Source organism: Garra rufa, chromosome 11 (genome assembly GCF_049309525.1).
Source record: "Garra rufa chromosome 11, GarRuf1.0, whole genome shotgun sequence".
Taxonomy (NCBI): domain Eukaryota; kingdom Metazoa; phylum Chordata; class Actinopteri; order Cypriniformes; family Cyprinidae; genus Garra; species Garra rufa.
In genome coordinates this window covers 49,030,546-49,042,753 of record NC_133371.1, presented here as the reverse complement: position 1 = coordinate 49,042,753, position 12,208 = coordinate 49,030,546, and the positions used below count along the sequence as shown (strand labels likewise).

At 33.3% G+C, this 12,208-nt stretch overlaps 1 protein-coding gene across 2 annotated transcripts in view; it reads right to left on the bottom strand.

Moving 5' to 3' along the window:
- Positions 1–1,928: 1,928 nt before the first annotated feature.
- Positions 1,929–12,208, bottom strand: part of LOC141345641 (thrombospondin type-1 domain-containing protein 4-like) — a 47,000-nt gene continuing 36,720 nt past the window's right edge. For both annotated transcript variants that reach the window (XM_073850526.1, XM_073850527.1), the window contains 8 exons: positions 11,874–12,068; positions 11,058–11,187; positions 9,436–9,640; positions 7,804–7,977; positions 7,552–7,725; positions 5,682–5,861; positions 5,449–5,593; positions 1,929–4,024 (listed from right to left, as the gene is read on the bottom strand). In XM_073850526.1, coding sequence (XP_073706627.1) covers positions 3,879–4,024; positions 5,449–5,593; positions 5,682–5,861; positions 7,552–7,725; positions 7,804–7,977; positions 9,436–9,640; positions 11,058–11,187; positions 11,874–12,068 — 1,349 coding nt within the window. In that variant the 3' untranslated portion in view covers positions 1,929–3,878. The remainder of the gene's footprint in view (positions 4,025–5,448; positions 5,594–5,681; positions 5,862–7,551; positions 7,726–7,803; positions 7,978–9,435; positions 9,641–11,057; positions 11,188–11,873; positions 12,069–12,208) is intronic.

Sequence of the window (12,208 nt, the reverse complement as noted above, 5' to 3'; positions counted from 1 at the left end):
AAAGTAAAGCTGAATTTTCAGCATCATTACTGCAGTCTTCAGTGTCACATGATCCTCCAGAAATCATTCTAATATGTTTAATGTTTAATATAATTTTTGGAACCTGTGATATTTTATAAATAAAACGTTAAAAAGAACAGCATTTATTTAAAATTGAAAACTTCTGTAACAATAAACACCTTGTTCAAAGTTTAGGGTCAAACTATGAAAGAAATTAATACTTTTATTCAGCAAGGATGTGTTTAAAATGATCATATTTATATATTTGAATAAAAAATGTTCTTTTAAACTTTTTATTCATTAAAATATCCTGAAAAAAGCATCACGGGACCAAAAAAATAAGTATATTCAAATAAAAAAACTGTTATTTTAAATTGCTATAATATTATTTTTTTCTTTATTTTTAATCAAATAAATGGAACTTTGACAAGCATAAGAGACTTTCGTAAAATAAAATAAAAACATTACAAGTCTTATTTTTAATCTTATCTTAAATGTTTATTTGATTAAAAATACAGAAAAAAACTGTAATATTGTGAAATATTTTTGCAATTTAAAATAGTGCATTTCTATTTTAATATACTTTAAAATCAAATGTATTCCTGTGATGTAAAGCTGAATTTTCAGCATCATTACTGCAGTCTTCAGTGTCACATGATCCTTCAGAAATCATTCTAATATTCTGATTTATTACTTTTATTATAAATGTTGAAAACAGTTGTGCTGCTTAATACTTTTGGAACCTGTGATACTTTATAAATAAAACTTTAAAAAGAACAGCATTTATTTAAAGTTCAAAAGTTTAGGGTCAAACTATAGAAGAAATTAATACTTTTATTCAGCAAGGATGTGTTAAAATGATCATATTTATATATGTTCTTTTAAACTTTTTATTCATCAAAGAATCCTGACAAAAGCACCATAGGTTCCAAAAAATATAAAGCAGCACAACTGTTCCCAACATTGTTAATAAAAGTAATAAATCAGTAAATTAGAATGATTTCTGAAGAATCATGAGACACTGAAGACTGGAGTTACAGCTGATGAAAATCACAGAAATAAATTATCTTTTAAAGTATATTCAAATAAAAAAACTCTCATTTTTAATTGCAATAATATTTCATAATATTACTTTTTTTTAAGAGACTTAAAAAATAAACATTACACATTTTTTTTCCTTACTTATTTTTAAATTATATTGAAATATTTTAATATAAATATTTTGTTTAATATTTTAATTTAGCAGTAGTAATAATAGAAATTTATAATTTATTTTTAAAAATCACTGTGATTATTATTATTATATATTATTTACAATAAAATTAATATGTAATCTTAAAATTGTCAGCCAAATTGTGCAAACAAGCAGCAAATCTGAAACATAAAACATCACATATTAAATAATAATAGCATTTTTTTATCCATTTTTTAACCCTAAATTGTGCAGTGTTACCTTTTTTCCTATTATGAGCTGTTATTATTTTATTATTTGATGCTGCAAAGATAGATGTTTTGATTCATCTCAAGATTCAGTCAGATCAGGAGGAATAGAGTTCAACATTAGACTTTAATCAGCTTTACAAAGATAAAAAGATAAAGCAAAACGGTTCTTAATGAGTATGAAAATGTTAAGGAATCTGTTTCAAAATGACAGAACTGAATGTGTTCGAAATATAAATACATGTGAGTACAGTAAAAATAGAGGATTTACATGTTAATGTACAGACGGCAGTGATCACGTCAGTTCAAACACACTTCATTGCTGTTATTATTATGGAGCTAAAATAGTCTCAAAATAAATCAAGCAACATTTTGCTAATTGAAAGCATCAAGCAAAGCACTTTACTATTGGCTAGACATAAAACTCACATCTGATTGGCCAGAGCAATTGAAATATACAGTATATACAATATGGAAATGTTCAGAGATGTGCTAAAATATTTATTTAATAATAGCATTTTAAGCAACGTTCAACGTTTAACTGAAACCACAGTTATAATGCATGAAAATACTCATTGTTACACCTTCAGAAAATCTAATGCATTAAAACATGACAAATAAACTTTCAAATATACTAAAGCCCGTAGGTATTTGCGACTTTTTATCTTGCAATTCTAATTTATCTTTAAATTTTTGTCTTTTTTCTTGCAATTGCAACTTTGTATCTCGCAAATCTGACTTTTTTCTCGCAATTGTGAGATACAGACTCTAAATTCTGTCTTTTTTCTTGCAATTGCAACTTTGTATCTTTCAATTCTGACTTTTTCCTTGCAATTGCGAGTTATAAAGTCCAGTTCTGATGAGAAAAAAGAGTAATGTATACAGAATTGAAAGTTTATATCTCACAATTCTGACTTTATTTCTCAGAATTGTGTATATCTTGCAATTCTGACTTTATAACTCGCAATTGCGAGTTTGTGTCATGCAATTGTGAGAAAAAGCCATAACTGCGAGTATGCATCATGCAATTCTGAAAAAAAGCCAGAATTGCCAGTTTGCATCATGCAATTGTGAGAAAAAAAGTCAGAATTTGCAAGTTCCTTTGCAAGAATTTGCAAAGTTGCAATAACCTTTTAAAAAAAAAAAATTCAGTGTCAGAAACAGGCTTCCATACGAATATTATAATGCATTTTAACTTTATAATTATTTATAAAAATATATAATGCATTTTAACATACAGTATTGCATTACACATAAAGGCTTTGTTTAATGAATGTGAACTAGCTTCTGCATTTGTGGCACTAATTTTGAGACTATTTTAGCTCCATATGTTAATTCTGACAACATGAATCATTGTCCATCTTTGTGTTTTTGCTCTTGAAGCTCAGTGATGAGAGTTTATTCATCAATAACAGATGAAAGAAAGCATATCTGAGGACTGCGTGAGAAAGCGGTTCCAGTTTTACAGTGAGCTGAACATGTTTCATCTTGCAATTTTCTCAGAACAGTGAGATATAAACTCACAATTGCGAGAAATAAAGTCAGAATTGTGAGATATAAACTTTTTTTTTGCAATTGCAATTTTCTTGCAGTTGAAACATTGTATCTTTTAATTTAAAAAAAATTCTCACAATTGCAACTTTGTATCTTTCAATTCTGACTTTTTCTCGCAATTGAGAGTTTGTATCTAGCAATACTGACTTTTTTCTCAAAATTGTGGGATATAAACTCACTATTGCGAGTTACAAAGTCCAGTTCTAAGGGAAAAAAAAGACAAATATGTTCACAGAATTTCAGTGTATATCTCACAATTCTGACTTAACTTGCAATTGCAATTTATATCATGCAACTCTGACTTTATTTGCTTTTTAACAGTACATAATGCATTACACATAAAGTCTTTGTTTAATGAATGTGAACCAGCTTCTGCATTTGTGGCATTAATTTTGAGACTATTTTAGCTCCATATGTTAATTCTGACAACATGAATCATTGTCCATCTTTGTGTTTTTGCTCTTGAAGCTCAGGGATGAGAGTTTATTCATCAATAACAGATGAAAGAAAGCATATCTGAGGACTGCGTGAGAAAGCGGTTCCAGTTTTACAGTGAGCTGAACATGTTCACACTCCTTTGAGAGATCGATTCTGTTCTGTTCACACACTCGATTCACTCTGAAGAACACTGAATTCACATTAAACCCGTGCAGCGTGAACAGAAGTGGTTTTTAAGGCAGTGATGTACAGAGAATCCCATTCTGATTCTCTCCTCATCCTCACACAGAGTTCATACTGATCTCACGATCACACGATCGACACGCTGCACCTGATCTGATGGAAACGTCCTCCGCTGCCGTTCTGTCTGGATGAGCTGCAGTTCCAGGTCATCTCCCGTCCAAAGACAACTAGTGAGGTCTGTGTTTGGGTCAGAGAAGGGCTGGTCATGAGCGCTGTCTCCAGTGTGCGGAGCTCCTCTGAGCCACACGCGTGCAGGACGCGCAACACGCTTTCTGATAGTAGTCGTACACGCAGAGACGCGCCTGCACCACCACGTTACAGTTGAAGTATTTATCACGACACTTCTCATCTGAAACACACAAATTCAACAGGTGCAACGGTGAAGCTCATGAAAACATGCACACGTCATCCTAAAATCAGAAGAAAAGAAACACATTTTTGCACAAGGATGAATGATAATCTTTTGCAGAAATAAATACTTTGCATAAGAAATGAAGCCTATTTTTGAATTCTGACATTATATTCATGATAACTAGGCAGATTTTCATGCAAATGCTCACTGCTATCTGTTTTTTGTTTTGTTTATTTGAATTTAGCACTTTTTATGATTTTATTAATTTGTATTATTTTCATCTCACCCTACCCTAAAATCATAAGATTTTTTTTTCATTTTCATATATTTTTTCTATTTTTGCATTTTGACATTATATTTATGATAATTAAGCACATTTTCCTACAAATGTCTCATTACTGCAATGAGTTTTATTTTGTTTATATTTAGCAATTTTATGATTTTATTAATTTGTAGTATTTTCATCTTACCCTATATATATATACCATATATATATAAATCATACTTTGCATAAGGAAATAATGCTTGTTTTCGCATTTTGACATTATATTCGTGATTATTAAGCATATCATTACAATGATTTTAATGATTTTTAGTATGTGTTTATTTTGATTGTGTTTAATTTACAGGTTAAATATTAATCGTAAAGATTTTCATCTGAAAAACACCAAAGTTATTAAATTAAATTATTATTATCTGTTATTAGTTAATATTATCTGTTTGATTTTGATTGTTTTTATTTTTAAATAATTTGTAATTAATTAATTAATTAAATTTATTACTATAATAGTATTTTAGTTTTTTTTGCTTTGTTTTTTAATGAAAGCAAACTTACTCTAATATATAGAAGCTATGGAACAAAAATGAGATAAAAACTGAAAAAAAAAAAAAAAAAGGTCAAAATTAAGTGCATTTTTGCCAGTGGGGTAACTAAAATAATCTTGTTTTTTTTTTTAAATAAGATTTTTTTGCGTATCTCAGCTTATTGGAAGATTATTTAGCTTGTTCTAAGCAAAAACTCACAAGAAAACAAGAAAATAATTTTTACTCGTCTAGAAAATCCTTCTTGATTTAAGAATTTTTAGATATTTTGGCTTGAAACAAGATAAAAAAAAATCGAAAAAAGAAAAGCACTTTTTGCAGTGTAAGTTTTTTTTTTTATCTCAGCAGAAATAAACTTTTATAGTAATATAATGTTTGTTGCTTATATAAATACCAGCATGATTCAAATAACTTCAATAACTTCAAATAACAAGTCATTATTATTCATATTTAATATTTGATATTCATTTTCTTCATGCAAAACACAATTTCTTTCATTTGATTTTGAGCAAATGTGTCAAGATTTCCAGAGGTGCTTTTATGAAATGAGCACAGCTGAATATGCAGTGGCATGTTTACATATTAATGAGGCGACTGACCAATCAGAGGCAGGCAGGGCTCAGGGTGACACTCCTCCTTGTCGTGTGGCTTCAGTGTTTCCTGGCAGCGGTCGCTAGTCGTCATTTCATCAGACAGACAGCGCACCTCTCTCACGCGGTAGCCCGTCTCACACGTCTTTGAGCACTGCACACAAACATCCCAGAAGAGCCACATGCGGTTATGCACTTCTTAGGGCAGTTTTAAGTGTGTTTGGATGGTGTGATGGTCTCACCGTGCTCCAGTCGGTGTGGTACCACTTGGCTCCACAGGTTTTGATGAAGCAGCTCTGTTGGCTGAGGGGTTTGTCCAGAGATGAGCACTCGAACGCCGGCATTACGGCCAAACCCTCGTCAGACCGCATCAGACACACCACCGCCCTCTGCTGACTGCCGGAGCCACACTCCGCCGAACACTGACGCACACACAAACACATCAATATTGACATAACCACTAACACTTTCATCACAGAAACCCTGCTCAAGTCAAATACTTTCATTAAGTTAATATGTGACTCTGGTTATATTTGTAGCAATAGCCAAAAATACATTGCATGGGTCAGAATGATCAATTTTATGCCAAAAATGATTAGGATATTAAGTGAAGATCATGTTCCATGAAGATATTTAGTAAATTTCCTACCGTGAAAATATATCAAAACTTAATTCTTGATTAGTAATACTGTATGAATTGTTTGGACAACTTTAAAAGTGATTTTCTCAATATTTAGATTTTTTGCACCCTCACATTCCAGATTTTCAAATAATTTTAAATCATTTAAATTTTAAATCATAAAAATGCTAAATTTGGAGCACAGGTATATTTGTAGCATAAGCCAAAAATACATTATATGAGTTAAAATTATGCATTGCTAAGAACTTCATTTGGACAGCTTTAAAGGTGATTTTTTTCAATGTTTTGATTTTTTTGCACCCTCGGATTCTAGATTATCAAATAGTTGCATCTCAGCCAAATATTGTCCTATCCTAACAAACCATACATCGATGGAACCTTGTTTATTTAGCTTTTTAGATGATGTACAAATCTCAATTTTAACAAATTGACCCTTATGACTGGTTTTGCGGTCCAGGGTCACATTTGTCAGTAATTTATCAACACATACTATATTGCATCTTCTTCAGTGTTTATTTTGATCATTTATTTTAATTTTGCATTTTGATTACATTTTTAGTACTTATTTTGTTTTTTAATTAAACATTTAGCAAGTGTTATATTTTGATTGCTTTTTTAAATAATTTATATCAATTTTGCGTTCTGACTTGATTTTTTTGTGTTTTATTTTGTCTTTATTTAAAAAATGACTCAATTTTAATTTATCACTTTATGATCTAATAATTTTGAGTTTTTTTATTTCGAACGTTTTGTATTTTAAAATCATCAAGTGTTTTTTATTTGTTATAATTTTTACTCGTCTAGAAAATCCTTCTTGATTTAAGAATTTTTAGATATTTTGGCTGGAAACAAGACTCTTAAAAAAAAAAAAAAAAAAAAAATTATTTTACTTACCGTACTGGCAGATAATTTTACTTATTTTAAGCAAACTGCACTTAATTTAGGTTTTTACCCTGGAAACAAGACTAAATATCTTACGTCATTTTGCTTATTTAGTAAATGCATCTTGATTTAAGAATTTTAAGATATTTTGACCAGAAACAAGACAAAAATACTGAACATCCACTCTGCAAAAGATGCTTTTCTTACTTAGATTTTTTGTCTTGTTTCCAGCCAAAATATCTAAAAATTCTTAAATCAAGAAAGATTTTCTAGACGAGTACAAATTATTGTCTTGTTTACAGAAAAAACAAGTATAAATTAAATGCCTTTTTGCTTGAAACAAGCATAATAATCTGCCAATGGGGTAAGAAAAATAATCTTGTTTTCTGTTTATAATAAGATTTTGTTTCTTACCCCATTCGCAGATTATTTGCTTGTTCTAAGCAAAAACTCACTTCATTTTGACTTTTTTCTGAAAACAAGATCATTTTTACTTGTATCGAAAATCCTTCTTTGATTTAAGAATTTTTAGATATTTTAACTAGAAACAAGACAAAAACAGTAAGATAAGACTTTTCTTGTAGTCGTACCTGACTCCAGGGCCCGGTGAACCACTCTGTGCGGCTCTCACAGGGGCCGTTGTTGCAGGGCTGCACTTCAGTGGGTCGTTGAGAGCCGCAGCCCTCCAGAGGCAGACTGCTGACCTGATTGGTCAGACACTGAACGCTGCGAGTCCGCATACCCGCGCCGCAGTCCGCCGAACACTGCAAACCCAGCAAACATGTTCATCACATTTAGTGGAGCCAGCGAGAAACGCCTGATCAGACACTAGCGGGACTCACCTGAGCGCTCCAGTCGCTGAAGAACCAGCTCTTGGTACACGCACCCGCATCGCAGTTCTCCACATCGCTGGGACGCAGCTTCATGTTGCACTCGTCATCAGCCACAATATCACCCACATTACTGACACAGTGCACCTCACGTGACCTTTGACCCACACCGCAGGGCACCGAACACTGACAACACACACAGGGCGTAATGTTAACCAAGCCAAGCATAAATGTATGAAAGCATATGGGTAGCAAAATTCAATTTGAAATGTGATATGCAAAATGGCAATGTATTTCTGCATTTAAATGCATCTTTTCCCATACATACATATGTGCAACATTACAAAATAGCTGTAAACACTGAGAGATGTTGTGGCAGCAGGGTTGCCAGGTCCCAGAAAAATTTCCAGCCCAATGTTTACTCAAAACCCACCCAAAAGGAATGAAAACTAGCCCATTTTTTTTCAAACACAGCTGACAGCAACTTTATTTTATTAGCCCTTTAAAATAAACATTTTGATTTTATTTATTCTATGTTTTGAATATAGCAAGACTTGTTTATATGTAGTTTTCTTTTTTAATTTTACCCTTTGTTTCATTTTAATTTAAAGCACTTTTCATAATGAATTTTTCCAGCACTTTTTCATAATCACACATATATATATATAAAAAAACAACAACTCATAGATGTCTGGAATCTGAGGGTGCAAATAATCTAAATATTGAGAAAATCATCTTTAAAGTTGTCCAAATGAAGTTCTTAGCAATGCATAATACTAATCAAAAATAAGTTTTGATAGATTCATGGTAGGAAATTTACAAAATATCTTTATGGAACATGATCTGTACTTAATCTTCCAATGATTTTTGGCATAAAAGAAAAATCGATCATTTTGATCCATACAGTGTATTTTTGGCTATTGCTACAAATATATCTGTGATACTTACTTATGACTGGTTTTGTGATCCAGGGTCACATATGTATGGGAAAAATGTAAATTTAAATACAGAAATACATTGCCATTTTACATATTGCATTTCAGATTGAATTTTGCTAACCATATGCTTCCATACTAATGTGTTACACACAATTAAAACTATGTTAAAATGTAAAAAAGTCATAAGGGTCAATTTTCTGAAATTAAGCTTTAGACATCATTTAAAAGCTGAATAAAAAAGCTTTCCACTGATGTACGGTTTGTTAGGATACAACAATGTCTGAAAATCAGGAATCTGAGGGTGCAAAAAAATCTAAATACTGAGAAAATCACCTTTAATGTTCTTAGCAATGCATATTAGTAATTCGTAGTTTTTACAGTAGAAATTCACAAAATATCTTTATGGAACATGATCTTTACTTAATATCCTAATGATTTTTGGCATAAAATCGATAATTCTGACTCGATGTTTTTTTGGCTATTTTTACAATTATACCCCTGCTATTTACGACTGGTTTTGTAATCCAGGGTCACAAATTAGTATTATAAATGCAATGTTCTTTTATAAAATAATAATACTAATAATTGCAATTAGATGTGTTTTTCTAATTTGCAATTCTCAACCCCAAGCTCCGCCCACTGCCCCCGCTCACGTGTGTGGCCAATCAGCGGGGAGGAGGGGCAGTGACTGACAGCTGTCACTCACGGGGCTCCAGTCCGAGCGGATCTGCCACTCGCTGCAGATCTTCAGCTGGCAGGAGCTGCTGGTCTCGGGTCGCTCCAAGTGTCGGCAGCGGCTGCTGTGAACGTTCAGCGTACGGTTGGCGTACGCCTGGCGACACAGGACCTGACGATGCTGCATGCCCAAACCGCACGTCTTACTGCACTCGGACCACTCGCCGATGTCCCAGCTGAATACACATTGAAAATCAGCAGTGAGAGATGAGAAACCGGTCAGAATGTGAATTCTTATAGAGCAAACCAATCAATATTTAAATACAACAAAACCTACGAAAGCATAAACATCATTATATGTGACCCCAAATCACAAAACCAGTCTTAAAGGAGTAGTTCACTTTCAGAACAAAAATTTACAGATAATATACTCACCCCCTTGTCATCCAAGATGTTCATGTCTTTCTTTCTTCAGCTGTAAAGAAATTATGTTTTTTGAGAAAAACATTTCAGGATTTCTCTCCATATAATGGACTTCTATGGTGCCCCTGAGTTTGAACTTCCAAAATGCAGTTTAAATGCAGCTTCAAAGGGCTCTAAATGATCCCAACTGAGGAAGGAGAGTCTTATCTAGCAAAATAATCGGAGAAACAATGTTTCTAAAAACAATTACACTTTATATACTTTTTAATCTCTACACAGAGTACACACAAGAGCTAGACAAGACAAGCATTTGAAGTTAAAAAGTATATAAATTGGATTTTTTTTTTTTTTTAGAAAATAACTGATCGTTTTGCTAGATAAGACCCTTCTTTCCTTGGCTGGGATGGTTTAGAGTCCTTTGAAGCTGCATTTTAGAAGTTCAAACTCGGGGCACCATAGAAGTCCATTATATGGAGAGAAATCCTGAAATGTTTTCCTCAAAAAACATAATTTCCTTACGACTGAAGAAAGAAAGACATGAACATCTTGGATGACAAGGGGCTGAGTACATTATCTGTAAATTTTTGTTCTGAAAGTGAACTACTCCTTTAAGTAGGTTTACTTAAGGTATATTTGTAGCAATAGCCAAAAATACATTGTATGGGTCAAAATTATAGATTTTTCTTTTATGCCAAAAATCATTAGGCTATTAAAGATCTTGCTCCATGAAGATATTTTGTACATTTCTTAGCATAAATATATCCAAACTTAATTTTTGATTAGTAATATGCATTGCTAAAAACTTCATTTGAACAACTTTAAAGGCGATTTTCTCAATATTTACATTTTTTGCACCCTCAGATTCTAGATTTTCAAATATTGTTCTACCCTGTCAAACCATACATCAATGGAAAAAACTTATTTATTTAAAAAAAACAGACCCTTTTGACTAGTTCTGTGGTCCAGGGTCACATTTGACTTACACCACAAGATGTCAGTATAAGCTCAAGCTGACTGTTATTGAATCATTTACTGCAGTGTTCTTCAAATCTGGTCCTGCTGAGTTTACTTCAAACCTGATCAAACTCACTTGAAGCAGATCATCAAGCATTCAGGATCATTAGAAATACCAGACAGTTTGATTAGGATTGGAGCTGAATGTTTCAAGAGCCCCGATTCACTGTGAACAGCTTAATCGACACACATGAAGAAGAAGAAGAAAAGACTCACAATGCAGGGCAGGGCTGGACGTTACAGGGTTCCTCCTGTGGGCTGGGTTTGGTGCTGCTGTCGCACAGAACGATCGGCACTTGAGCGTGAGTTACTCGATGAACACAGACGAACACAGTGAACCTGCTACCTGAACATCACATACAGTCAACAAATCAGCAACCAGCAAACCCTCAGGAATGTGTCTTTCTATCACTGTCTCACCAATGGATCCTCTGGAGTGAATGGGTGCCGTCAGAATGAGAGTCCAAACAGCTGATAAAAAACATCACAATAATCCACAAGTAATCCACACCACTCCAGTCCATCAGTTAACATTTTGACAAGACAAAAGCTGACACAAATCCATCATCAAGACGTTTTTAACTAAAATATGAGTCCATAATCCATAATAACGCTTCCTCCAGTGAAAAAGTCCATCTCCTCCAGCCTCATGTTTATTTAGAGCTGTTTTGGCTTGTAAATGTCTGTGCAGATTTCTCTCCTGATTCAGACCAGACTACTTTCTCACTGGAGGAAGCGTTATTATGGATTATGGACTCGTATTTTAGTTAAAAAAACATCTTAATGATGGATTTGTTTCAGCTTTTGTCTTTGTCTGGAGTGGTGTGGATTATTGTGATGTTTTTATCAGATGTTTGGACTCTCATTCTGACGGCACCCATTCACTCCAGAGGATCCATTGGTGAGCAAGTGATGGAATGACACATTTCTACAAATCTGATGAAGAAACAAACTCATCCTAATCTTGGATGGCCTAAGGGTAAGAACATTTTCATTTTTGGGTGAACTATTAGTGTTTCTGTAAATGAACACCTTGTCCGCAGGAGGCGCTGCAGTCTGTGGTGCCGCTGAGTTTCCAGTTATATTCTCTGACTCTGGTTGAAGGCGGAGCAGCAGGAAGCTGATTATCCGGGACTGGAGAAGGATATCTGACCCCTGGCCTCTCACGATCATCTGGGGTCGACCGGCCGTTTGCATCAGAACCAGCCTGACCGTTCACAGCATTCACTGTGGAGCAACGCAAGATTCATTGTAAAGATTGCAATATGATTTCACAAGACAGATCTCTAATATTCTAAAACAAACATTTCACAAGTGTGTTGGATTGCATGACCATGACATAAATCACATCTCTTCCCACATCCCTT